Source organism: Labrus mixtus, chromosome 16, assembly GCF_963584025.1.
Source record: "Labrus mixtus chromosome 16, fLabMix1.1, whole genome shotgun sequence".
NCBI classification, from domain to species: domain Eukaryota; kingdom Metazoa; phylum Chordata; class Actinopteri; order Labriformes; family Labridae; genus Labrus; species Labrus mixtus.
Genome location: NC_083627.1, coordinates 10,448,360 through 10,474,151, shown reverse-complemented (window position 1 = coordinate 10,474,151; position 25,792 = coordinate 10,448,360). Strand labels below are relative to the sequence as shown.

At 40.0% G+C, this 25,792-nt stretch overlaps 1 protein-coding gene across 1 annotated transcript; it reads left to right on the top strand.

Annotated features, from left to right (window-relative positions):
• Positions 1–1,400: 1,400 nt before the first annotated feature.
• oprd1a (opioid receptor, delta 1a) lies at positions 1,401–19,237 on the top strand. Its single transcript, XM_061060153.1, has 3 exons — positions 1,401–1,988; positions 14,794–15,149; positions 17,736–19,237. The coding sequence occupies exons 1-3, from the start codon at positions 1,738–1,740 to the stop codon at positions 18,263–18,265; spliced, it is 1,137 nt and encodes a 378-aa protein (XP_060916136.1). The 5' UTR covers positions 1,401–1,737; the 3' UTR covers positions 18,266–19,237.
• The last annotated feature ends 6,555 nt before the right edge of the window (positions 19,238–25,792 follow it).

Below are 25,792 nucleotides of genomic sequence, written 5' to 3'. Positions count from 1 at the left end.
AGGTGAAAGGTTTATTTTACATATGTGACATAGAATGATTGTCAGAGACTCTTTGGCGCTTGAACTCTACAGGGAGACGGGGTGATTGAAGATGTCTCCTGTGGTGGAATTTCTGTAATCCTGAGCGGCAACAAGATCTATCCCTCCCTAGAGTCCAGACCCCGGTGGTGGAGGTGTTAGCGGATGATGTCGTCTGGGTTGATGCGCTGAAGAAGTTGATTGAACTGTGAAGACTAGAGTTGACGAGGAGATGGTTAATGACGTCATCTGAGGCAAACTGCGAAGGCTGGGGGTTGACCGGACGATGGCTGTTGATGTCATCTGAGGCTGAAGGGATGAAGGAGGTGATGAAACTGCGAGGGCTCGGTGGCGATGGGGAGGTGGAGGGTCGCTCGTAAACGATGGCATGATGAACTAGTGGAAGAGAAAGCCATTTTTTTAAAGAGACAGCAGCAATGTGATAGGCTAACGATGAGGGAGTGGAGCAGTGCTATTGGATAGATGATTTTGAGAAGTTGTGAGTGAGCATGCGTTGAGGAGTGATTTGACATGGTATGAGAATAAACAATAAAACAAGTGTGCAAAATATAGTCTTCCTGTCTGAACTTTCGCTAGAGCTACATTTCAACAGAAATCCAGACCAGTCTTTTTTATAATCTATTGAGTAGTTATTTAAAAGTCATACTAGCATGTGAGCGTTTGAGTTTGTTGACATCTTACCAGCTTGCTTGCTTACAGAGCTTTACACCTTTTTTGCTGTAAATGAAACTACTGTATACTTCAGTGTCAGCTGGACAAACTTCATGTGCTGATGTAGATTATGTAACACGATTGAAAGTGGACCCTGATGTGGTTCATTTGTGTCTTCACGATTATCTTGTATATTTTCTGCACATTGAAAACCACATTTTCAGATCTTTTGTAAAAGGGGACTGCTGTGCCTTTCATCTCACGGCTCACAAAGTAATGTGAGAGCTTTGATCGTCATGCAGGTCCCTAAATTACTTTAACTGAAACTTTATTGATTTTGGACTAAATAGCGTTTTTTGGCAGCTGTGTGATTACTTTCACAGCTTGTAGACACATCAGTTTACCTTTTTGTGAACGGTCCTTGAATTTTGTGTGTAGGGCTGAACCTGGAGACTAAGTGGATGACAGGATATTTATTGTGATAGTCTCACTCTTCTTGTCTTAAATTATTGTTATTGGGTATGAGGATATATTGTATTAATTGAATAAAAAAATAACACATTCCTCCTCACCAGTTATTTGCTTTGATATCGTTGCTTAAATAATTTCCTCCGCATCATAGTTTAAAACCACAAGATAGCATCAGGACTGTCACTGATGTTCAGATATTGCGCACCCATCACCAACCGTTCCGATTTGACGCCCATGACCGAATGGACGCGCAGCCTTGAAGTCGACGCACGGTTATAAGAGAGAGCGCGGGCTGTGAGGTGGAGATCTTACAGAGTATAAGAAGAGGGTTGCTCACAGTCAGAGCGTTACAGAGACAGCTGACCGCTGCTAAGGAGCCAGCCTCTCCGCCACTATCCGGATAGCGCACCGGGGAACGACTTCAGCTCTTTTACGCACAGGCTCTCTGCTTCCCAAAATTCTTTTTTTGGAACAATTTCACTTTTTTCCCCACTCATTACATTTCTTCGGACTTCATTCCCTTGCAAAAAATTAAGTTCATTGCGATATTTTGGAGAGAGTGGGCAGCGCAGCAGCATGGAGCCGTACACGGTCCCGGGAGCTCAGCTCTCCCTGTCAGACCTTTACTCCGTCATCCCCTACAATGTCACCTTCCCGGACGAGGAGAGCGGCTTGATGGGCGGCAGGCTGCAGAACTACACGGAGCAGAAGGGTCCGGTGAGGAGCGCCGGGGGGATCATCATCGCCATATCCATCACGGCTCTCTACTCCGTTATCTGCGTGGTGGGACTGCTGGGCAACGTCCTCGTCATGTACGGGGTGGTCAGGTAAACACTGCTGCTGTTTGTCTTAATTACAGTCGTTAAACGCAGCGTGCAAAGACAAAAGACAGAAACAGTCTAAACAGAGCTCCATTCATTCCAGTTTCCCTGTTTCATTGTGCAGAGACCTTTGACCGACACTTGGAAAGTGTGAGTTTCATTCATAATCTCACAATTTTAACACATTTTAGTGCGTTTTCATAAAAAGACTTACACTTGTTCATTTATTTTTTGCGTGTAGCCGTAACTCATCCCTCCCTCAATAAACTCTATAAACTATGATTTTTTTTTCTACAATGCATCGCTGAAATTGTGACTTGCAAAGCTTCAATGTTTAGTGCGTGTGCATAGACATGCAAAAATTGATAAATAAATAAAAAGTTTGAGAATTTAATTTAATTATTCTTTTATCCCCCATAAACTAACCCCAAATGTCCTGCTAGTATTAAGGGTTTGAATTTGGGGATGGGGTTACATCCTAAACAGGTGATCTGAGGTCCTTGCATAAAGCATGAGAGCATGTTTCGTGTTTTGACGCACAGCGTCAAAATGTGCAAGATTTTTTTTTTAACATTGATTTTGGTGGGATGAGAGTGTCAGCTCTTGTCTCAGATGCAGTTAGCTCTCACATCACCAGACGCTCTTGTCCAGTGAGTCTGAGGGGAAAAGAATATCCTGCAGTTAGAATATTCAACCTTGTTGTTTGGCTTTATTTGTTCTCTGATCTGTTCTTGATTGTTCTTGTTAAAATGTAGGTTCTGTGTTTACCTCCTTAAAAGCATATAAACAAGAATGATGAAACCATTGCGTTTAAAAATCCAAAGTGTCAACACATTGAATGAACGACAGGTCATTTTTTCAAAGCTTAAAGTTTGTGCTTTTTTGGAAAGTGAGCTTATTTTGTTCATTACTGTTTTTTTTTTGACTGAAAACTGTCAGGTTGAAGTCACAGTTTGCCTCAGCTCTTAAAGCAACATACACTATGACCCCCCCCCCCCCCCCCCCCCCCCCCCTTCTGTTTGATACAAGCTTTCTGTCATTCTGTGGAAAAACCTGTCAGCCTTGACCTGCATGCTTGTCAGGTAAAAAAAAAAAAAAAAACCTGTATAGCATTGGCAGCAGCTCAGCTTGTTCTCCCTCATCATATTAATTACACCGTAATCACTGTATGTGTTCACCCAATATCATCACAGCTTTAATTACACCAGTGAGGCGGGGAATTAAACAAGCAGGTTGAATTAATTTCATAGGCCCCTATATCAGAAGTGCAGGCTAATCAATATTCAGAACTCCACGCATTATTCCCATTCAGGAGTCACAATGAGAAGAATGGGCAAGACGTAATACCTTTGACAATAAACAAAGAGGGTGTGGGTGAGTTAAGAGGGAGACAAAGAGAAGATGGATGAGAGCTCCGAAAAGCCAGTGAATGAAATTGTGCGCGGCTATTCGTCAGGCATTTGTGTTTGTGTGAGCGAGGAGACTCATCAGTGATGCTAGACCCCCCAGAGACGGTAGCAGGGAGGGGAAGCTGAGCACATTAACCATGCCCGTCAGAATATATTATCTCCTGTGGAACATCTGCAAACTCTGCACAGAGCAAACTTAAGAGATGGCAGCAAAACTTTGAAAGAAAATGAAATGCTGGATTAAAAATCCACCTCGTCCTCATCAATTATCCTCTTGTAGTTTGTAAACCGTCCCCTGATGCACAGTGTTTAGCGGTGCACATCTTAAATAAAGAGGTGCACTGATTCTAAAAATCATGGCAGATTCCGAAGTTTAGAATAATTTAGCCTTTTGCCAATTCTGATATAAATATATATATTTTCTGTTTTTAAGTTGTTACTCCTCTTAAAATCTCACTGGAACATGTCTGACAAACTGAAAGTCACTGATTTATCCCAGACTTGTTCCAATAGATGTCTTCCTCTGCCTAATTTGGTAGACTAGCTTGCCATCATTATCACAATAGAGAAATTGGCTACTGACAATGGTGCATGCCACATTGTTTGCAGATGTGTCCATGTCCGTCAAAAAGACCAATAATGGTCGATACTGAAGTTCAACTGATGCATCGAGCATTCCTAATGAAATAGCAGCATCTCTGTGGTTTTTTTTCTGTAGTATCATTAAGATAGCATTTACTGGTTAAGACTTGGAATGTAGTCTTGGTAGATTTGGCGACCCCTGTGGTTGCAGCGTATAACAACAAGCATGTTTTTTTTTTAAAGCTATGTCATTCCTAAGCGAAGTGAGTTCATGATACCACCTAGAGCAGAGGTTCTCAACTGGTGGGTCAGGACCCAAAAGGGGGTCACGGAGCCATTTTCAGTGGGTCGCCAATGTGTGCCTAGAACAAATATTGTGTAAAAAAGTTTATGAAGCACTTTTTTTTAACATGTTTGTTTTGTTTTGTTTTCTTTGTTCTGTCACGTTTTGTACTGTCGGAGGTCCAAACAGCACAATATTTCATTGAACAAATCTGATTGGTTGAAAATTACCTGAAATTCTGGTCGCAATTTTTTAATGAAAGGTTGGTGGTGGGTCCTGAGGCTTGACCAGTTGAGAACCACTGACCTAGAGGCTCATTGAAGCAGTATGACCTCAAATAGACTGATTCTTTATTTAGAAGAGGGACAAAACAATACCAACATTATTTACATCATGATGTTGAATTGGATAATGTCTTAATTCCCTCTCTCTTGTCCACTGAACTTGACATATGAGCCCTTTGCTTATATGCAGTCCTGAAAATGTCTAGACAAATATCAGGACAGGTGGCCCCTGCAATCTTCCTAAATGACCTGTAAACAAATGCACCGGACGGCAGGAGACACCATTTTACCATATGTGTCTATGATACTTTCTTCTCAGATTCAAAATGGTTTGGGCAGACCTAAACGGGGGCACATAGATGGTGTACAGTCATAGTAGTGTGGTTGTAAGGGGCCGGTTGGATCTAAAAATGCCAGGACAAAATGTTCTACCTCGTCCAGCACTAACCTCGGCAGGTCGATAAAATACATTGGATTTAAGAAACCAAATAGCATTTGAAAGCATCCTTTTGTCTTTGTTTTGCTCATTAATTTAAGATATTACCATCAATTTATATTCCTAGATAGAGACACTGAGATGCACACAAACCCCATTTACTGTATTGTTTGCATGGATGGTCATGTCAGTGTGAATTTGGGTTTGGGGCTAGTGATGCGTGGAGAGCCTCTCGGTCTGACCGCAGATGGAGAGGCTGTTAGTGACACCTGGAGATGGTCCATGCTGGTTAGGTCAGCAGCTCCTCTTATCTTCCAGCTTTCCTCTCCTCTGCCTTGACTCCTAGCTGTCACCACACCCGTTAGATAAGAACTGGTTCAGTACTCATGCAATTTATTGCCAAGTGGCCTTCATTTGAAATCATTTAGGTGTGCAGCAAGTGGAAGACTGGATAAGAGGGAAAGTGGATCGTTAACTGAACTGCAGATCTTGGACAGCGATCTGATCCAGTACATTGATATTTGGGTTTGGTCATACTTTGGCCAAGAAAGAAGATAAAGCTTCAGCGTGTTTTACCCTGATTTTAGAAGGTTTAATATTCCAACCCTAACCCATTGCCAAGAAAACTGTCCTCATGAACTGGAAGTCGAGAAAAAAAATATATATATTGCACATTGGAAAAACGTACTCATCGAATATATATTAATGGAACAACTAACTGCCTCACTCAGAAAACAAACTGCCCAATTTGCACGCACGCACACACACACACACACACACACACACACACACACACACACAAACACACACACACACACACACACACACACACACAAACACTCTCTTTACCTTTCTTAGCGGTTCACCTTCCTTTACATAAAACCAGTCGTCTGAAATATCAATTTACATTTTCTCCAATTAGTATTATTATAATCATTATTATTACATTGTTGAATCTCGTCCTTGTTTTTTATTATCTATTTTTTTATTTTTTGTGACTTCTGTGGATGATAATACATCAGTGGTCTCTCTCAACACTTCTGCTTTATTTCATTTAATACACTGTTTTATTTCATCTTGAACTGCGACATACACACTTATTCTTTTGTTGAATTTTTTTTTATATTACTTCATTTTATTATTATTATTATTATTAGATATGAAACATAGTATTTTTATATATTTTTCTTGTCATTTACATCATTATTTATTTGTTGATTTTTGCTCTTTTTGTGCTCCCTCCTCTGGGTCTGGTGGCCCCTCCCTCTCATGTGTGCTCGCTGAACAGAAAGAAAAGAAAAAGAATAGCTTCGCCTCTCCCTCTCCCTCAATCCTACCCTCAAATCAAATCAAATCAAACGCTCAAACCAACCCCAAAACAGTCAACTACCGCTAAAAACATAATCATTACACAAACTCTCACCTCTCACACCACAACATTGTTCAACATCAACATATTCAACACATACCATACACACTGCTCAACTCCTCAACTCTCTTCTACCTCTCAAGTTCCCCTTACAAAGCACCTTCTCTCCCTCCCCTTCTCTCTTTCTCTCTATCGCTTCTTTCACTTCTTGTATCCTTTCTTAGGTATCTCGTATAGTTTTGTAATGTATTTGCTGGTTGTGTTTGGAAGTTGTTGTCCTGACCTTGTCTGTTTGTTTTTTTTGTGCCTCATTTGTGTCACCAGTTTGTCACTCTATTGCACCTAATAAAAAAAATAAATATATATATATATATTCCAACAGGCATCAAACATGAACAGTATTATGTGGAAGCTGCGACAGCATTATAACACTGGAGTTAAGCATGTGAGGAAATGATTAGATGGTGATGGAGTCAGACTGCACGTAAACGGCACGAGGTGTTGCCTCTTAAGAGTTCATTATACACTTTTTAATAATACAGCGAAGTGAGGATTCAGTCGTTATAGATATACAAAATTACATTATACACTCAACTCATGTTTGACCAGTTCATATGAGCCAATGTCACTTGGTCACTCACAGCAGAGACTTCAGCCTGTAGTGCAGTTCATACAACCATGAATAAACTGATATACTTACATACTTGAATGATCAAATGTATTGTTGTTTCTTGATTTTTTACTACGCTCACCCTCTCTGTCTCTTTCATGGAGTTTGTTGTTCCACAAAATGTCATGAGTAGTATTCCAAACCCTAACATTTTAAGATTAAGCTCTTGTAACTGCACTAGATCTGTTTTTTTTGTTTTTTTTACAGAAATTAGCAGTAACTCATCTTCATACAAAATTAACTTTCAGTATCCGAGTGTGAAAGGAACCCGTTATGTCGGCAGCTATGGCTCAGTTGGTGGAGGCGGTCGCCTCTAAATTGAAAGGTCGGGGTTCGATCCCCAGCTCTTGCAGCAACATGTCCGATGTGTCCCTCAAGTGGACATTCCAGGAACTACTGTTTTTTAGCACTTTCAAAATTTCCCCTTCCACAAATTTTTCAACACCAAAGTTTGCTGCTTGGTTGCGATGTTCATTCTTTCTTTTCTTTGAGTTTGAATGACCAATGGCAAGCAGCATTAGTGCAGTAGCACCAACTTTTAGCATGGGGACATAAATTAGATAACAGCAATTACTGAGCTGAAAGGACAATAGATATCCTTAAGCAGAGAGCACAAACCAAGCAGCAACCTCGGGTGTTTAATAATGAAGCCAATGCAGAAGTGCAAAATCCTGTAGTTCGTCGAGTGTCGGCTTGCAGACCAATTAAGATCATGTGAACATAAATCTTGCATGTCAAATCAAACGACTTAGAGAGTCAGAAATAACTTTGGACTACTGGGTACTACAACCTTCTCTGTCTAGACTGAACTGTCTCTTACAGTTTGTCTTACAGGTGTAGAAAAATGATTGTGAAAAAAATATTTAACAACGAACAAAACACAACAAAGTTTACACTCTTTGATAGCTTATGGATTTATGATGGCTGATTTGACAGGCTGCTGCAGCTCCATCAGTGCACATACTTCCTGCATCAATGACGGGGAATGGAAATTTAGCTGAAAATAGCCTGTAGTCAGTAGGAGCATGACTGTTTGTCATTCAGTGTCTTGTCTGCCAACTTCCTGAGCTGAGTCAACATGGCCACTGTGTTTCACTGCTTGTTGTCCATATCTTCCTGCAGCATTTTTATCCAACTGTGTGCCTGAGTCTTGTATGTATGGCCTTCAGGCCCTGATACACAGGAGAGTCCAGCTATCGTTGTGTACCAGTGAAGAAAAGACTGATGGAGTAAAGCAAAGTAGTAAAAAGAAAGGATCAAGAATAATTCCGTTAATGTGGAACTGGATTTAACTCCACAGCCAAAATAAGTCATCAGAAAAGTACAAATTGATAATTACGTCAAGATTTATCTTTAAAACTCTACCATTTTTGACCAACTGCTTTCCTGACAAAGCATATTCCTAATGTGTTAATGACCTCGACCTTTTCATGTATGTCCACAGAAATGGCTGGTCTAGTGCATTAGCCACTCCAATCAATAGACACAATCAATAGATCAATCACCCATTTTGAGTGAGAATTATTAAACCCTGCACAGTGAACTCATTTTATCCCACAATGCATTGTGTAAAGTAGTGCACAACAAATGGTCACTAACCAAGCAATATATGCCATCGTGCATTTGTGCATCGCTTTGGTCAGAAAGTGACGTTTGCCTGCTCTCATCGATGACAGAAGAGAGGCTTGTGAACACAAAAGCACCAGACCGTAGTCTACATGCGTAAATAAATTAGTATTCTTATATTATTATTTTGTTGAAAGTGATAACAACATTAGTTATCACAGAAAAGAAATGCTGTAATTGATCCCCAGCCTGTGCTGCTGCACATTTTTAATTGGACAGCAGCAATCATGTAACTTCAACATAAGGCAAACTGCGGGTGGTGCCCGACTTGTGTGTGAATGTGTGTGTGTGTTTAGGTGAGCACACTCTATAATCCTCTACAGAGATCTTTCTATGTAGGAAGTAGGGCGTACTGAATGTGTGATTTCCGACGCAGCTACAGCATTTTTGCCAGTGTTCTTTTGGTATAACCAGATGTCAATGTTGACATAATACTTGCATTGAAACAAACTTATGTGTGGGTACCAGTATTAAGTCAGGTTTGGAAAATCCCGCCACAGGAGGACTATAGTCTTAAAATTACCATCCAACTAATCACATGTTTATTGTGTAATTCTGTAGTGGAGGCCATAAACGATTGCTTTTATCAGCAGCTATGCTAACGCAAACAGAAAACCTGGTACAGTCATTATTTAGTTGATTTATTTTGCCATTAAAGGGAGACATTACATCTCAGTTAATTTTCCAAGTTAGACTTAATATGTATAGCATGATTCATTTTACGAGCGCTACAAACTGAAGTTTCTTCGTCTTACCCTAACCCTAACCATATTAACACGGCTCTGATACAGCAGCAACAGTCTTTCTAGCATTTGCCATTGATTAACTTGACACAGCTTACTTTGTTGGATAGCCACTGCTACAAGATTGATTCATCAAGAACACAGGGTTATTCATTTAGACATATTTTTCCTGAATATTTTCAGCTCTGATGCCCCAGTGAACTTTGTAGTTCTTCATTATCTCTGGCTGGTTTAACAGGATTTACATAATGTCAGACTATCAGCCCTTGATTAATGATGGGCTGAATAATAAACCAGTCGCAATTAACCATGATCAATGGTATCTTTGTGAAAAGGCAGAAATCGTTTACAGACACAGAGGTCAGGACAGTCAATACTCTCAGACAGTGTCAGAGGAGACTGTACATCTTATGTTTAAAACATCATTTCTTGTGAATCGACACCCAAAGAAAAGTGGGAGGATGTGATTGGACAGCCGTGACAGCTTGGTAGTAGCCAGTCAAATGAAAAAACATAAACACAGAGGGAAGTTTGCATTGAACCATCAAAGAGTGGGACTGTGAAGAAGAAAAACATGCTTTACTCCAACATAAAAAGGGCCGCTTTATATAGATTTCTGAACACATAATTGGTTCTCCATGCCTTCAGAAAGAGTGGTGGATATTTAAAAAGCCTTCCCCTTCATCTGAATTATTCTCTGAATTAACCATTACATAACCTCGGGACCAGTGTAGTGATTGCAAAGGCAGAACACAGAAAAAGAATCAGCTTCTAATCAGAGTCTCTTTGTATTTGTACACAGCCCGTTTCTACTTGTGTGAAATTAAAGTTCTGTTGTGCATATACTCTAAAGACATGGCATGTTTTGCAGCCCAGAATCCTGCAGTAATGGAATACAAAAAGCCTCCCCCTGCAGCAGCTTCTCCAACCACAGTACATGCCACACTGCTGGTATCCTTATTGGAAACCTCATAATCCAGCCGAGCTCCTGTGTGCCACTGTGGATGTTTCATTATATCTCAGGGCCCATAAAGCTGCAGCAACATTTTCCTATCCAATTATTTTGCCCCTGATTTATCCTTCTTTTGTAAAAACAAACATACCCTACAGTAGAAGGTGGCACAGTTGCATCATTTTCTCCCTCCGTCTACCATTTAATCTCCAGAGTATGACAGGCAGTGTGGAACAGCATCCGAACCCTTTCAGTCGTTTACTGAAGGAAAAATGAAGTGACAGCTTTGCCACAATGCAGGATGCACTCAGTGCCATCTCGTCCTGTCTGCTTAGATCAGGGAAAGGGGAAAGTGATTTCTTTGGAATCACGGTTCAATAATGAAAGCAACTCTGACGATAAACATATTCCCTTTCCCCCACGACAAACAGTTTGAAATGCACTAGTAAACAGAGAGTTTTTCATTTATACCTTTCCTTTTTTGACTCACATTGTTTGACTTGAACTTATTTCTATACTGTAAGCGAAACGTTTTGTGTTTTCCAAGAGTAACAAACAAATATCATGCTTGCTTTACAGACAGCCCTTACATAAGTACGTAATCGCAAGATCAAGGCTCTGCTTTGCAGTAAGCAAACTTAATAAAGGCATCGGATTAGGATTAAAAAAACAAGAGCATTTCAACACCAGCCATCTGCTGCTGTCTTCTCTCTTTCCCCTTTGTCTTGATTAAAAATATAGAGATTTGAGATCCTGATTTGTCACCCATTGAAAATGTTTGTCACATTATGAAACCCCGAACTGTTGAACAGCTGAAACCCTAAATGAATAACGAATGGTAACAAATTTCCCATTCTGTCTTCTCATTTCCGAAAAGGCTTACAGAGTGATGCTACAAAGTGGTGAACATATCCTGTCAAAACTTTTTTAAAATGTTTTCCTGAAAATGAATTGGAAATGTGTATATAATTTTTCAAGAATAATACTGTTCTCTTTTCCAACATCTAATTTGTTGTCTTTGTGCTAATTTCAATGAAATATGGGGTTACAATGATTTGCAAATCATCATATTTTGTTTTCATTTACATTTTACACAACGTCCCATTGGTGTGATAAAAACTATAGGTTCAAACAGATGGCCTTGTCAGCAGTAATGAAACGAGCTTGTACTTGTTATAAATCGGCACTATACAAATAATGATTGATTGATGATTGATTGATTGATTGATTGATTGATTGATTGATTGATTGGTAAATGGCATCATAGGAAATAGGTTGTTTGTCATACTTTCTATTGTTCAACCTTACCAGAGTGGAAACCAAAAGTGGAATAAAGAAGCAGCTCAGAGAAAAATAACTTATACCTACCTGTGGTTGACATCACAACAGCATATAAGATGAGTTCTTAAAGGGTCTTGCATTCGTGTCTTTCAAGTTGTTGTTGAGAGGAAGATTTCACAATCAGAGCCATAGAGTTTTAATAATTTACCAAACTTCAATGTGGCAGTCTTCTTCAGTGTATCGTGGTATCTTTAGGGAATTTCCAAATACAAGACTTGTCTTGTCAAACGTTGGTAAATTATTGAGACTTTTTTCCATAGCGACGAGTGTGCAGCTATTTTTCCCCAAATCATTTTTCTTACTGTGGTCAGCTTCTTTCCAACACTGGTGTACTCCCCTCCTATTCCTTTCATTTTTCTGTTGCCATATTGGTTTCAAAATAGGCCAATCTGTTCCCCCCTGGATAAATAAATGCAGTAAGAATGGGGCTTTAGTTTCATTTATGTGTCCCAGTAAGCCATGCCATTGATCCAGTGTACATAATAGCAGCTCTCTGGGAATGGCACTCCTAAATGGAATGCAGCCATTTGTTGCGTAATAAATTACACCTGGATTTTTTTATGCTTTGGCATCAAAAGGCTTATTATCCACACTGAAATACAATTTATAAAGGTTATGTCTGCATTGGACATTTCATTTTAAACTTGTATGTTTGAACCAGATTCCCCTGACCTTAAGAGACGCAGAGAGTAGTAATGACATTATGTAGAGGCAGATGTTGGATCCATCTGTGAATAATGGAACAATGAGACTCTTTGACATCAGACTTTGAATATTCACATCAAGCTGAATTATTACATAGCGCAATATTTCAGTCCACATGAATAAGTCACAAATATATCAATGGACAAAATCTGATAGAGATCATCAATTAAGCTCTTGATTAGCGCATTTCCTGCTAAGATGCTAATCTGATCTTTGAGTGTAAGAGCTCAGGAAATTCTGACTGGCAACAAGAAAGCTGAAAGGAGGACCCAATTTTACAAACATGAAATGATTTTTGGCCTTTCCATGAATTGTTTGTTTTACTCATAGCTGAGATGAATTACATGGTGAATAAATCCAAAACATTTAAGGATAGTGTAATAGAAATAAGTCTATTGAAATGAATAGAATAAACATCAATGTCTTCAATCCATTGTGGGTCTCATGCGGTTTCCAGTTTAATGTTTGACAGGTGGTCTTTTAAGTACTGGTAGGTCTATCTCTAGTTTCTCTCCTTTGGTTGTGTTGGATAGAAAACGGAATAATCAAAAATACAAATTGTTAGGATAAAAAGTAGTGTAGAAAAAAACATCAAAACATTTTTTTGGGCCAATTCAGTGTGCATCACTAAAACATGACAAAATGATATGAGAGCTTTGTTAGCAAAGAAAGATACTTTATACAGAAGATTGCTAAATGACAGGAGATATAAATGTTATACCGGGGGTGTCCTGCAGAAATATTCACTTTTAAAACAGTTGCAATTTTCTTCCCTTAGTAGTTCAGACACTACAACTCCATATGAAACAAGAGAGGGCATGCTTTGCTGTCTTTTGAAAGTTATTCCTCATAAAGCAGACTTTCCGCCTTCAGTCGAGGGCTTTTGGGTCTTTGTTATAAAGGGCAGTTGAAGAGAGACAGGAAATCTTGGGATAGTGTGGGGGATGACATGCGGCAAACAGTATGTAAGTATCATCCTCTGGTGTTGAAAAATGATCCAATGCGGAAGTGCAAATAACTGCAGTTCCTCCTTTAGGCCGTGTTCACATTTTACTTATTTTTTCAGAAAAAAAAGCGCTGACTTCAGCTTCTTTTGAGCGCTTCTGCGCGAGTGTTCTGTAACCTTAACAACGGGATCTAGCCTGGAGGTGAGAAAATAAAATGATTTGCTGTACTTCTTTCTTCAGTCAGCTTCCCAATTGGCTATCCTTTCGTTCATATGACAATTCACAAAGTGCATGTTCGGCTGTCCTCAGGGTTCTCCTCAAACAACAGGAGATCAGTTGGAGAATATTATTCATTTTTAATATGTATGATTTGCAATTGGGTGCTCAAGATGTCCCTCCCAGCAGATCGGATCACTCCTAACACATCATACATCACAGAAAAATCAGCCAAATTAATCTTTTCAAAAAATAATCTTTAGAAACATTCCTAATTTGGGACTTTGCTTGGGAATGCTTGAAGTGGGGAGTCAGACCCATAATCGGGTTGATTATCTTGTAGTGTATACCAATCCGTTTGGTTAAAAAAGTTCACAATACAAAAGCATCACAAAAGATTCTTAAAGCAGTGCAGGAGCAGAGCAACTAAGAATGTACCAATATTGTGATTGTTATTTCTTTTATTCTTTCCTCATTAAAAAAACAATAGCTTTAATGCATTCATGCAATCCTTTATGATTCAGGAACACAAACTAGAACAGAAGATAAGTTTGTCCGATTCCATATAGTGTGAGCTTGATGTATCCATACTCTATTCCAAAACAGAATATTTTAATACATTTTAAACTTTCCCTGGTTCTTTGTGCCTTCAGGCTGTCCACTAAGTCTGATTGTATTCGAATGTAATGATGTGCAAATCCTGCTGTCTCTTGGGAAACTAATGAAGCTGTATGTGAATATAAACATATCTTCTGAGGGCTCTGACAAGAGAAACTACAAGCCTTATGCCCCCCGGGGAGAAAATGACTGTTTTTTCTTGAAATATCTTCATCTCACGTACAACAAAAAATGCACAGACCTAAGCTAAGAGTCAGTCCAGCACATAAAATATAGATGAACCTTTTTTAATAGCAGTAGTATTTTCTTAGCACAAAGTCTCTGGTGCTTTCTGTGCAAGTAGTGCTGCTTGATCAGAGGCCAACAAGCCAATTGTAACCATTATCTCAAATCACCCGTTTAGAAAAAACAAAAGTAATCTGTGAGGAATTAGCATTAGACATTTGGTGCTGTACACTGCATAACTAAAGCATGAGGGAATTATCTCTCATTATGTAAGCCATAAAATCATGCTGCACATATCACTTTCCAATCCCCGTATCCCATAACAGAGACTTCCATACGCAGCTGCTCTCATTACTGCTGCTACTTTCTGCCAACACTTCTTCTCTGCTCTGTTAACACAACCAGATACACCAAGATGAAGACGGCCACTAACATTTACATCTTCAACTTGGCCCTCGCCGACGCCCTGGCCACCAGCACGCTGCCATTCCAGAGTGCCAAATACCTCATGAACACCTGGCCGTTTGGAGAAATCCTGTGCAAGCTCATAATTGCCATCGATTACTACAACATGTTCACAAGCATCTTCACCCTCACCATGATGAGCGTGGACCGCTACATCGCTGTGTGCCACCCGGTCAGGGCGCTGGAGTTCCGCACGCCCGTCAAGGCCAAGATGATCAACGTGCTCATCTGGGTCCTGTCCTCAGCGATTGGGGTGCCTATTATGTTCATGGCTGTGACCAAAGTGTCAGATAATGGTGAGACAGAGCTTTTTTTTCTGCTTTTCAATCTTTCATTATTTATTCAAGGCTTAGTTTGTTGTAAATATCTGTTCCAGAACTAGCAGGACTACCCATAGTTGAATCTGTATGGCTCATTTTTCGTACAAGAAAAGACCTTCGACAGGCTTTGATCAGCGTAATTAGATTTTATTATGCCAAGATTCTGGTTTTTCATCAGAGTTTCCATAGGACAAAAAGGAAAATCAAGTAAAATGTTGATGGTGAATTGAGTTGCAGCCTCGCATCAGACAGACATTGAGGATTCACAAAGCCAGAGAAATAGCGTTTGGAACACTTAGACCCCTGAAACCACAAACCCTCCATTGAAACCCCAAATAATACTGTTTTTATACTACTCTCTTTTTATTTGTAGTTCAGAGTTCTTACTTTGAAGGTAAATGCATGAATGACTAGAGTTTTAAAATCTCCTATGTCTCTTTGGTGTGTTTTGTGATGCATATGTTTTGTCTTGATTATTTCAAATGATCAAGCTTATCTACTTTTAAAGTAATCCTTGAAAACTCAAAACACTATTCTAATGAATCCTTGAAAATTAAACGATGTTGTCCTGCCCGGATCACTGACTCAGAAAAACTAACCCAACGTCCAAATGTATTATGTCTATGTTCATCAAAATCTCCCTTAAAGTGATAGTTCAGTGTTTTTGTAGTTGTATTGTCAACAGTAACTATAATACCCTCAAGAAATGTTGGCCAGCTCAGCCCTTCTTTTGAGAAAATGGCAGGAGTACAGGAAAGGAAGCTAGGCTATACATTGTAGCAGACTGGTACGTTTGTTCCACTTAGTTTAAAAAAAAAGTTAAATACCAACGTTGGGGTTAATGTCAGTAAATTGAAGAAATTACAGTGCTTTACTTTTCCACTAACAACCACCTTTGTTTTTGTTGTGTGCATACATAACTGCAGCAGGAGACAATTAACGGATTACTTTAAGTTAAATTAGCTTTAAAGAGGACATATTGTCGCCCTTTTCCACCTTTTCAAACAGTCCCCCTGTGGTCTAAATGAAATGTCTGTGCTGAGCTTTGGTCAAAATATAACATGAATCAAGCACCAGAGGAGGTTTGTGACCCTGTATAAACCAGCTCTCTCAGAACACTCCATTTTGGTGTGTGTGTTTCTCTTTAAATACAATGAGCACCCCCTGAATTTTCACTCCTCTGTAGCGAGAATAAAAATGGCGGACCTGCGCAAAAGTTTTGTTCTAGGCTGGGGGGAAGTCCATGGGTGGAGATATCAGGGTAGAGGAGGGTATTTTTTTTTTTTTTTTTACCAGAATCCCACTGTGACATCACAAGTTGAGCAAATTTGAAATGGAGCATTTTTCTCTGTGTTGCGAGACTTATGCAGACCACAAACAAAGGACTAGATGGATTTATTTCATATTTTGTGGGTCAGTAGACAAATATATGTTCAAAAACACTGTCAAAGTGGATTTTTCATAATACAGTATGTCCCCTTTATACAAAATTCACTAATTATTCACTAATTCAGGACTTCCAGTGTAGCCAGAAGATATCCAGATTACTGATATTAGATATCTGTCAGGACAGGCCCATGGGTCTATGGTTTCTGCCAACATTTGATTAAGTTTTACCGCTTGCTGTAGCAAAGTGCTCGCTAATCAAATACTACCAATGGAATCATCTAGAGCAGAGCCTTAATGTTATCTTTCATTAAATAACTTTTGTTGTGATTGGGCGCAATATAAGTAATTCAGTCTGATATCTCATTTTTCTAAAGCCTTGAAATGTTTATTGCAGCAACAAAACATTTGTTACATGCAGGGATTTGAGGAGTGATAAGGAAATATCTTTAACCCTCCAGAGCGAATGCTGGAGTGGTGTTGGGACTAAAGAGTGAAGCACTGGTGCAGGGCATAGCCGGCAATGACAGAGCAGAGAGAGAGAGAGAGCAGAAATCTTGCAGCCTAAACCGCCAAAGTGGGTGGACGAATGTGTCAGGAAATTGTGGAGGATGACGCAGTGTGTCAGTGTGAAATCAGTGCCGCTCAAGTTGATTGAACTAGCTCACAGGCATTGCTTCATATAGAAGCTTTTTAAAAGATGTTTGGGCCAAGCTGCAACCTCCGGTCTCAAAGAATTAAGAGGCTTAAAACGCACCTCAGCTCCAGCTCTCAGCCTGTCATTAGGTTGACAAAAAGTTTGGGTGAGACTGGATTTCCAGCATGGCGGCTGCTGCCAATGAGCCTCCGGAACCCCCTGCCGCAACAGATGGCTGACGTCACTCAGGTTTCGTCCATTAATATTTACAGTCTGTGGTTTGGGCTGACAGAAAGCCCTCGTACATTAGCCTTGGATTGTTAAAACCACAGCCAATGAAAAACACTGTAAAACATAATGCTTTCTTTAAAGTCTTTCATTAGCACAGCTGCAAAAACTGTAGTATTTTGGTTTCTTGCAATCTTTTGTGTGTACAGATATTTTTTGTCTTAGGCCCTTGTTAAAGAAACAAGTATCTGTCCAAACAAGCTTGTTACCGTAACCCTAAGTATTTCTTATTCTATCTTCCTTCTCTCCAGGTAAAACCATGTGCATGCTGAAGTTCCCAGACCCTGACTGGTACTGGGACACAGTGACAAAGATCTGCGTCTTCATCTTTGCTTTTGTGGTTCCTGTGATGGTGATCACCATATGTTACGGCCTGATGATCCTGCGCCTGAGGAGCGTCCGACTGCTTTCAGGGTCCAAGGAGAAAGACCGCAACATGCGCCGAATTACCCGCATGGTCCTGGTGGTGGTTGCTGCCTTCATCATCTGCTGGACCCCAATCCACATCTTCATCATCGTGAAGACCATGGTAGAGATTGACAGCAGGAACCCCTTCGTTATTGCGAGCTGGCATCTGTGCATCGCCTTGGGCTATACCAACAGCAGCCTCAATCCTGTCCTTTATGCATTTTTGGATGAAAACTTTAAGAGATGCTTCAGGGATTTCTGCCTTCCATGCAGGACCCGCGTGGAGCAGCACAGTCTGGCCAGAGGCCGCAACAACACCAGGGAGCCTGTGTCCGTCTGTGCTCCGTCAGAAGCAGGGAAGAAGCCAGCATGACTAGGCATGGACCGGGTCCCCCACAGCTCTCGCTCGAGGAGGATCCAGCAAGATCTGCAATCTGAGGTCACCCAGATCTCCACAACAGAGTTTTGAAAAACCTTTATGACAAAAAAAAAAGTTTCAAGAATATGAGTCTGCAAGTTCTTTCTGATTGGGCTAATAAAAAGGACTTTCAAAGGAATGGCTAAAGGTAATGGAAACTACGTTTGATGCTGCTCTTTTCCATGAGAGTCCTGATAACAAAGTGGAATCTTTGATCTCGCGGGACATGTGACGTCTTACAAAGGCAGTGGCAGAACAAGAGAAAGAGAAAGTCCAAATTCTAAAGCAGGAATATGAAACCAAAAGTATCCAGCTCATTTGTCTGGCCAAAGCACCTCACTACGAGAGTACTGGACTTTTTTGATGATGATAAAAGGACAAAGAACCATCTGCAGGCATCTGTCTTGTCAAGCAGTGAATGCAGCACTCAGACTCCATCCTTCAGATTGAATTGAAAAATAAAAAGACATGTGGAGAGAGTGACAAAGTTGCAACAAAAGGAAGAAGTGGTTTACAACAAATGTTCAGAACTTCTTCAAAAGGAAACTCGCCTATTTATTCAGAGTAACAACTGAGATTGTATCAACTTGTAACATCATCACCAGAGAGATGTATCTTTTATATCAACGTGAAACTAACAAGCCTTTCAGAGCAGAACCACACCACCTTTACCCACCGACAGCTGGATGATGAATTGTGGCATAGTATTTTTTCAAAACAATGCCAACCAATCTATACATGGAGCATAATGCATGAGCTACACTTAACGTGATTCAGCCGTCTTTTGCAGCCAAAATGAATTCGCCTTACATCTTGTCCCTGAGCGATGGATGTCCCGTCGCACGTTCTCATGCTCACTGTGATCGTCATCTGATTAACATTTAATTGTCTGCACCACAACAGAGGTGTGGTGCTTTGTATATATATTGAGGAATTAGGGCTCGATGTTCCATGGATTGAAACATGCGTGTTGTAAATCAGATGAAATCCTGTTCAAGCCTCTTTTGTAGGGGGTTTGTGTCAGATGGAAAATCCAGAATATTCTCAAACCACTCAACCTTTTTTTCATGTACGGACTTCCTCTCTGCTCCCCTACTTGAGAGAATAGGGGACTTGCAGAGAGCCTCTGAGCAGAATCACTAAAGAGATGAACCTGCTACTGAAGAGTTCCATTGGCAGCCTCAACACTCCCCCTCATCAGCCCATCGTTCAATACAGATAGAAAGTCAAAGAACACCTCTTCATCGCTGTGCAACTGGAGGCGCAAGGGCGTCCAGGTGTCAACAAACTGCTTCAAGGAGATTATTGATCTGCATGTAAAACGAGTGAAGCGCCTGTCATCTGTCACACTGAATATCGGTGTCACATTTAAGACACACTGAGTGGCATGAACCAGAAGAGTCATTTGTCCTGGGTCATTTATTTACTCTGACTGATCATGAAATCAATCAGATTGGAGACATCAATCAATGGACGCTGTCTTACTTTGCATACCAGATGAGACATGGCAGAGGTAATAATGTGCAGTTTATCAGGATTTGTTCTATGTGTTGACTTGCTGTCAAAATGTGCCACAGTTAGGATTAATGTTAAAATAGCGTTTTGAATAATGTGGTATGGATAAAACACAGGAGGGTGTAAGGATAAAGGGTATGTTGTACAGTTTCTTGAGCTATTCTGTGCGACATAAAACAACATGACTTTAAATATGAACGTTCAAAGAAAAAGTCAATAAATATGAATTTGTAGATAGTATATAAAGCTTTTGCATTTGAACAAAATTTAGCTCCAGCCACAGTAACCAAGTCCTTAAGGTGTGCCTGTTAGCTTTTGCGCTATCTTTATATGTTTTGGATTTTAATATTTTTATCACAATGCTTTGAACTCATGTGGCTCGAATGAAAAAGGAAAAACAAAGAAACAAGGGAAGAGAGACAACAATCCAGTTCTTACAAATGGATTTGTGCTCGGTTTACATATTCATCAATTTGCTTGTGGGTTGATTGCCGTTACCGTCTGAACCAAGCATCAAGAAAATAAGTATTGACTATCTGTGTGCAGTAAAAGGAAAAAAAAATCAATTTTTGCAGCATGCAAATGTGTGCTGCATCTCTGCTGTTGAACATAATATCTTTACGCTCCCATCATTTTTTTTTTGAAATCATGTTATTCATGGCAAGAATGTCAGAAATGTACAGAATACGTTTTTCATGAGAAACAATGACAAGGGTGTGCAAGTTAATATTTGAACTAATAAACATCCAAAAGCAAAAGCTGATTGGTTCTCATAAATTGCAACATAGAAAATGTAATAAAAACAATTGAATTCAGTGTTTGAATAAAGAGTGAGGATGACTTAGACCATTTTCATCTTCCCATCACGTGGAATAAACCATGTTTCCTTGTTTATTTTTCATCAGCCTGTATTTACAGTTTTGCCCAGATTGATGATACTTTGTAACGTTTCTGGATGTTTAATACAGTCAGTTACACAAAAAATATTCTTATTGTTGCATTTTTTTCTTCAATGTTCAATTGGATTGAAAGCTCAGATCCATTTTTTGGGGGGGAGGGGGGCTTTCATATCACTTGGCAGTATCAGATTCCTGTGTGAACTGGCTCGCATGCGCAAAAGAACGACAACAAAGAAGTCACATGCAATATGGTGTTTTTCAAAAGTAAACTGAAAGCATGCTTCACGGTTTGCTCCGTCAGATGGCGCCCGACCTGCCCCACTGGGTCCGTTTCTGGAATTTGTGAGCACAGAGTGGAGCCACGATCAGCTGTACACCAATCACAGGAGAACAAGAAGATCACGCGGGAAATAAAGAGAAAAACGTGCAAACAACATGTTGCTTTGTCCTTCTGAGGTTGGTTTGTTGTTCATTTGGTGCCTGTTTTGACTTAATGTTGATAAAGTGATGGAAAATATCACGGTGAGTCCGTATATTGTGTTTTATTTTGAAATTGACTGGGTGATCTGTGCGTTTCCTTGTCGGACTTCCTGTCAGGGTTGCTCTATTCTGTCCAGCGTGACGCGTACTTGCATGTGTGCTTGTTTAAGTATGTTGCTAATGGCACACTAACAACCAGGTTAGCATGCGGTATGTATCTTTTAAATATGTAGAAGACGTGGCCTCCTGACACAGCCTATGACTAGTGTCAGTAAAGAGTGACGTCACAGTCTGATCAGCGAAACCGGATTTGGGACCAGATATGAGGTTTACCCAAATCTGCTTTGAAATGAGACTTGTGCTGTTTAAACTGTCTTTAAATCAACAGATCCGAGTCACATATGAGCCAAAAATCTGATTAGGGTCACTTTTGTTTTCAGTGTGAGCGTAGAAACATTTAGTAATATTTCAACACTCTGTTGTTGACAATAACAAAGAAGCAGAGGAATCCAGGTGTTACAGTTAAATACTGACAGGCCAATAATATCCTCATGGCCTAAAGGATTTTTTTAGCTAAATGACCTAAATGAGCACAACCTCTGACCTTTGCTGTCAGAACATTAACAGGCTGTATTCCATTGACTTGTTATATTATGTGGCTCTGGCTTTGCTGCAGGGTGTTCGTCCATTCCTGACAATGGACACCCACTTAGTAAATCAGGAGAAATCATGTGATCATTGTTCTTACTCAGTGAGCTGTTTATACAGTTTAGTGTTGGCCTGTGTCAAAAATGATAAACCAGGGAAACACGATGCAGTTTTAAATCTATTGCAACATATTAATGACCTCTGAAAGCTAAGGGCAGCAAGCTGCAAGAAAAACACTGCCCCTTTTATTTCATTACATAGGATACCATTTACACTGCATTCACTATTCAACTCAAAACAGTTCTGACCTTAAATTAGATCATGTAACATCTTAAAGTGGAGTTTGGGAGACTTTTTACGTCTAGATAGATAGCTATAGTCTCACAGGAATTTAAGCTTTTTTAAACATTTTTGTACTTAATTTTAACTACTTGACTTAATTTCAACACATTTTAAAAAATAATCCTCTTCAGCTTTCTGGCTTATTTCAGAACCAAAACGTCATTATGAGCTGAGCAGACGACAAATCTTTCCTGTTGCCATGCCGCATTGTAAGATTTGTTCTGTGCAACGTTTTCCACTGCACAAGAGCCTTATAAGATGGAGCTAGTCAGACCCTCAGGTGTTGACAGGGAAGCTAGGATATTACTTGGTAATAAGTTGATTTAATTTCAGAATACAGAAAACACAATTGGTTGGGGGGAGGGGGGGGGTTGATTGCCATGGTATAAGTGGGATAACATCCCAGGAGATGTCCATAATCAGGAATTGATGGACTCTGCAGCGGCAACCGCCAGACCAAATTGTGTCCTCCAAGATATCAATTAATTCCTCATGTTCAAGCCCTCGGGCATTATCACCTATGTAACGTTTCACAGCTCATTACTTTACACGTCTTCTCCCTGACAACTCCCTGATACTAAACAATCAATCACTCTATTGTCAGCACACAGCTCACAATCACACCTTCATTAGTGTTCATCTATTTGCAGTGTATTACTGGTCCTCCACCTGACAAAATATCATTTGGAAACAACTTACAGAAGTACAGAAACTGGAGACAGGTGACTAAATACTAATAACAACTTAAACCACAAACAATATAACGAAAGCCTCACTATACTCTTCAAACATACGGTTGAACCAAAGACAGTCAGGAGCAGCATCATTTCAACAACTTAGTTTATCTTAAAGCTCCTGTGAGGATTTTTTGGTTTATGGTGATTCAGGCTCCCTCTGTGGATAACGTGGTGCTTCTTTTTGCTGATCTTGTCCTTTACATGTGTAAGTAGTGTTTTGTTCTAAGCAACAAGGAATAACTTTATGGAAATATAGTGCTTTCACACATGCACAAAACTCCTGAAGACCTCCCCCCAAAGTTTTTCGGGGAGAGTTGCATGTGTAATTTAAAACAAAGGTACCCCTGGAGGCGTCCATGTTGCTTTTCCCACTCGTAACTGGATAGCAGTTGTGAAGTCTTTCCCAGCTCCATCTTCAAACTTCTGAGGTAAACCAAACGCTCCGTTAGATTCCCTTCCATTTTGCCGGCGTCCCTCAACCAGGAAGTATATGTATTCACATAAGAAATAGACCAGTATGATTGCAAACCCATTATAATGACTATTGACGGGCGCTGACCGACCTCCAGGCATAATTAAAAGTCTCAATATTTAGAGGGGGATGTGCCCAGGTCGCCCATTGTAACAAACCGCTAATGGACTGTCATGTGTTAAACCCAAACAGCTTCAAGGATTGGAAAATTGCTTTTATTTTACCACATCTTTGCAATAGAAAAATCTTGGAGATTTTGCACCAAACTGTTTCTTTATAACAAAATTACTACAATGAATTTTGTGGGCAGCATTTTTTGACAAAAGCAAAGCTGTTTTTAAATGTGAGGATATATGGAAGGGACAATGTATAGTGAGTGGTTTTTCATCCAAGAATCTAACCTAGATAGGGTTGTCTTTGTTATAACAACCTGCTCACTTTTCATTTTCCCACTGATATTAATCACATTATACTGAACATTTCCTCTGACGCTGAAGTGAGACCAGATGAACAGATCCGCATGAATCGGCGCAGCACCCTGACTGGCTTATTTTCTGCCCCTTCATTGTCGGAGTTTGTGGACATTTTCTTTTCTGTTCTCCAGTCTTTAAACACCACCGTATCCCAAACCGCGTTTCATGGCCTGTTTAGGCTTCTTCATGAGTTCAGTTCTTTTTATTTCTCCGTCATAGTCTTCAGTTTTAACATCTTGTCACCTCTTTTCACTGAGGTTATCGTCTCCTTCCTCTTCCCACAGTAAACCCAGAAAATTAACCGGAATTCTTTCCAAAGATTAATATGACCACAGTTAGTCCACCAGAGTCTGTTTCAGGAGCCGTATCCATAGCAACCATATGCTTTTCTTAGTATTGGATTATTCTTATTCAAGTTTTGCCAGCAAGGGATGGATGACCGTTACTATGCTGATAGGCCAATCAGAATGAAGTATAACACAGCAATGTAATCATTTGTTTTTAATAAGTAGCTTGTGTGTGGAGGATTTTTTCTTACGTTGAACAGTAAAGTATTTTTCTGTCAGCAAGCTGAAGTTGTTCTCTTTTTTTTTTAATGTATTAAAGTTTAATGAAGCCCTGTGGTTGACGGGCGACCGGTCCAGAGTGTACCCCGCCTCTCGCCCAGTGACAGCAGCTGGGATCTTCTCCAGCCCCCTGTGACCCCAAACAGGAAAAGGGGTACAGATAAGGGATGGATGGATGGAAGTTTAATGATCTGGCTGGACATAATGTTCTAGCGTTACACTGTTTATCCATTACTGGTTAGCAATTATTTTCTGTATGACCGCACAAGTTAGGGGGGATCCATGTATGCTGAACAAATTGAATGTTCTACCTGTGTTGCTGTAGGGCTCATGTTTCTGTTTGATATTTAATCCTCTTTCCTTGTTCCTCCTCTCATGTGCTTCTATTTGTACTTTTAGAATTAACCTGGCATTATTGTTGTTACTCTTTGTTTCTATTTGATATTTGAAACCGTGAACACCACTGTAACCTGAAGACAGAAAAGCCTTTGTGACTACAAACAGCTGTATCTGTGTAAAATTAGACTTTGTTGTGTATCTCCTGCTGTGCTGATCATTCTTTGACGATTGATTTTTATGTTATTAACATTTTGCTTTGGAGCTTCTTCTGGTGCCTCTGTCAGAAACTATAAACCATCCTGCAGCAGCTGTGTTAAAGGCCTGAAACTGATTGTTGGCAAAAAAAAAAAGAAAAAGAAAATAAAATTTAGCTGAGAAAAAACTACATGAGCTCCATTTCTTTTGGTTACTTGGAAACAAGGAAATTGAGTAGCATAATATTTTCTGTCAAATGATTGGGATCATAATAGAATAATCCATCTTCATGACCACGATTCAATGAGAAAAAGTGGAGGGTGCTTCAAAATAGACCATCATGACATTGAACGGCAAAATACATTTCCACCCGTGCTTAGATAAACGCTGAGGAGATGGCTGAAGGCTGCCCTGAATCAAACTGTGTGCTACCCACCACTATCAGAAAATTAAACATCCAACTCTGCATTTCCTCTTCAAATTTAGACCAGCATCCTGCGGTCGCCATGGAGACTGGAAGCACCACCACATCCACAGCGTGCTGAAGTGAAAGAGCTGACAAATTTCTATTTAATTATGGAGGTTTCCTTCCCAAGCAGCCACTTATCAATTACCCTCGTTGCTCTATCCACAACAACAGAGAAGCCTCCCCACAGATTAACCGAGGCCTGGCCACTTTAACTACTGAGGGGAAGGCTCATGTCCCTGACCTGATATCCAGCAGCAGTTCAATATATAATATCTAATATGCAGCATGCTGTGCTGCAGCTGTAGCTTTAATTTGAACCCTGTAGATCTCACTGAACAATCCTGTCT

What these genes read in the sequence shown, in the direction of transcription:
- oprd1a (XM_061060153.1), top strand. Translation starts at nt 1,738, where the DNA reads ATGGAGCCGTACACGGTCCCGGGAGCTCAGCTCTCCCTGTCAGACCTT. An exon ending in GTCATGTACGGGGTGGTCAG is followed by an intron (nt 1,989 to 14,793) that starts GTAAACACTGCT and finishes TAACACAACCAG; the next exon opens with ATACACCAAGATGAAGACGG. An exon ending in GACCAAAGTGTCAGATAATG is followed by an intron (nt 15,150 to 17,735) that starts GTGAGACAGAGC and finishes CCTTCTCTCCAG; the next exon opens with GTAAAACCATGTGCATGCTG.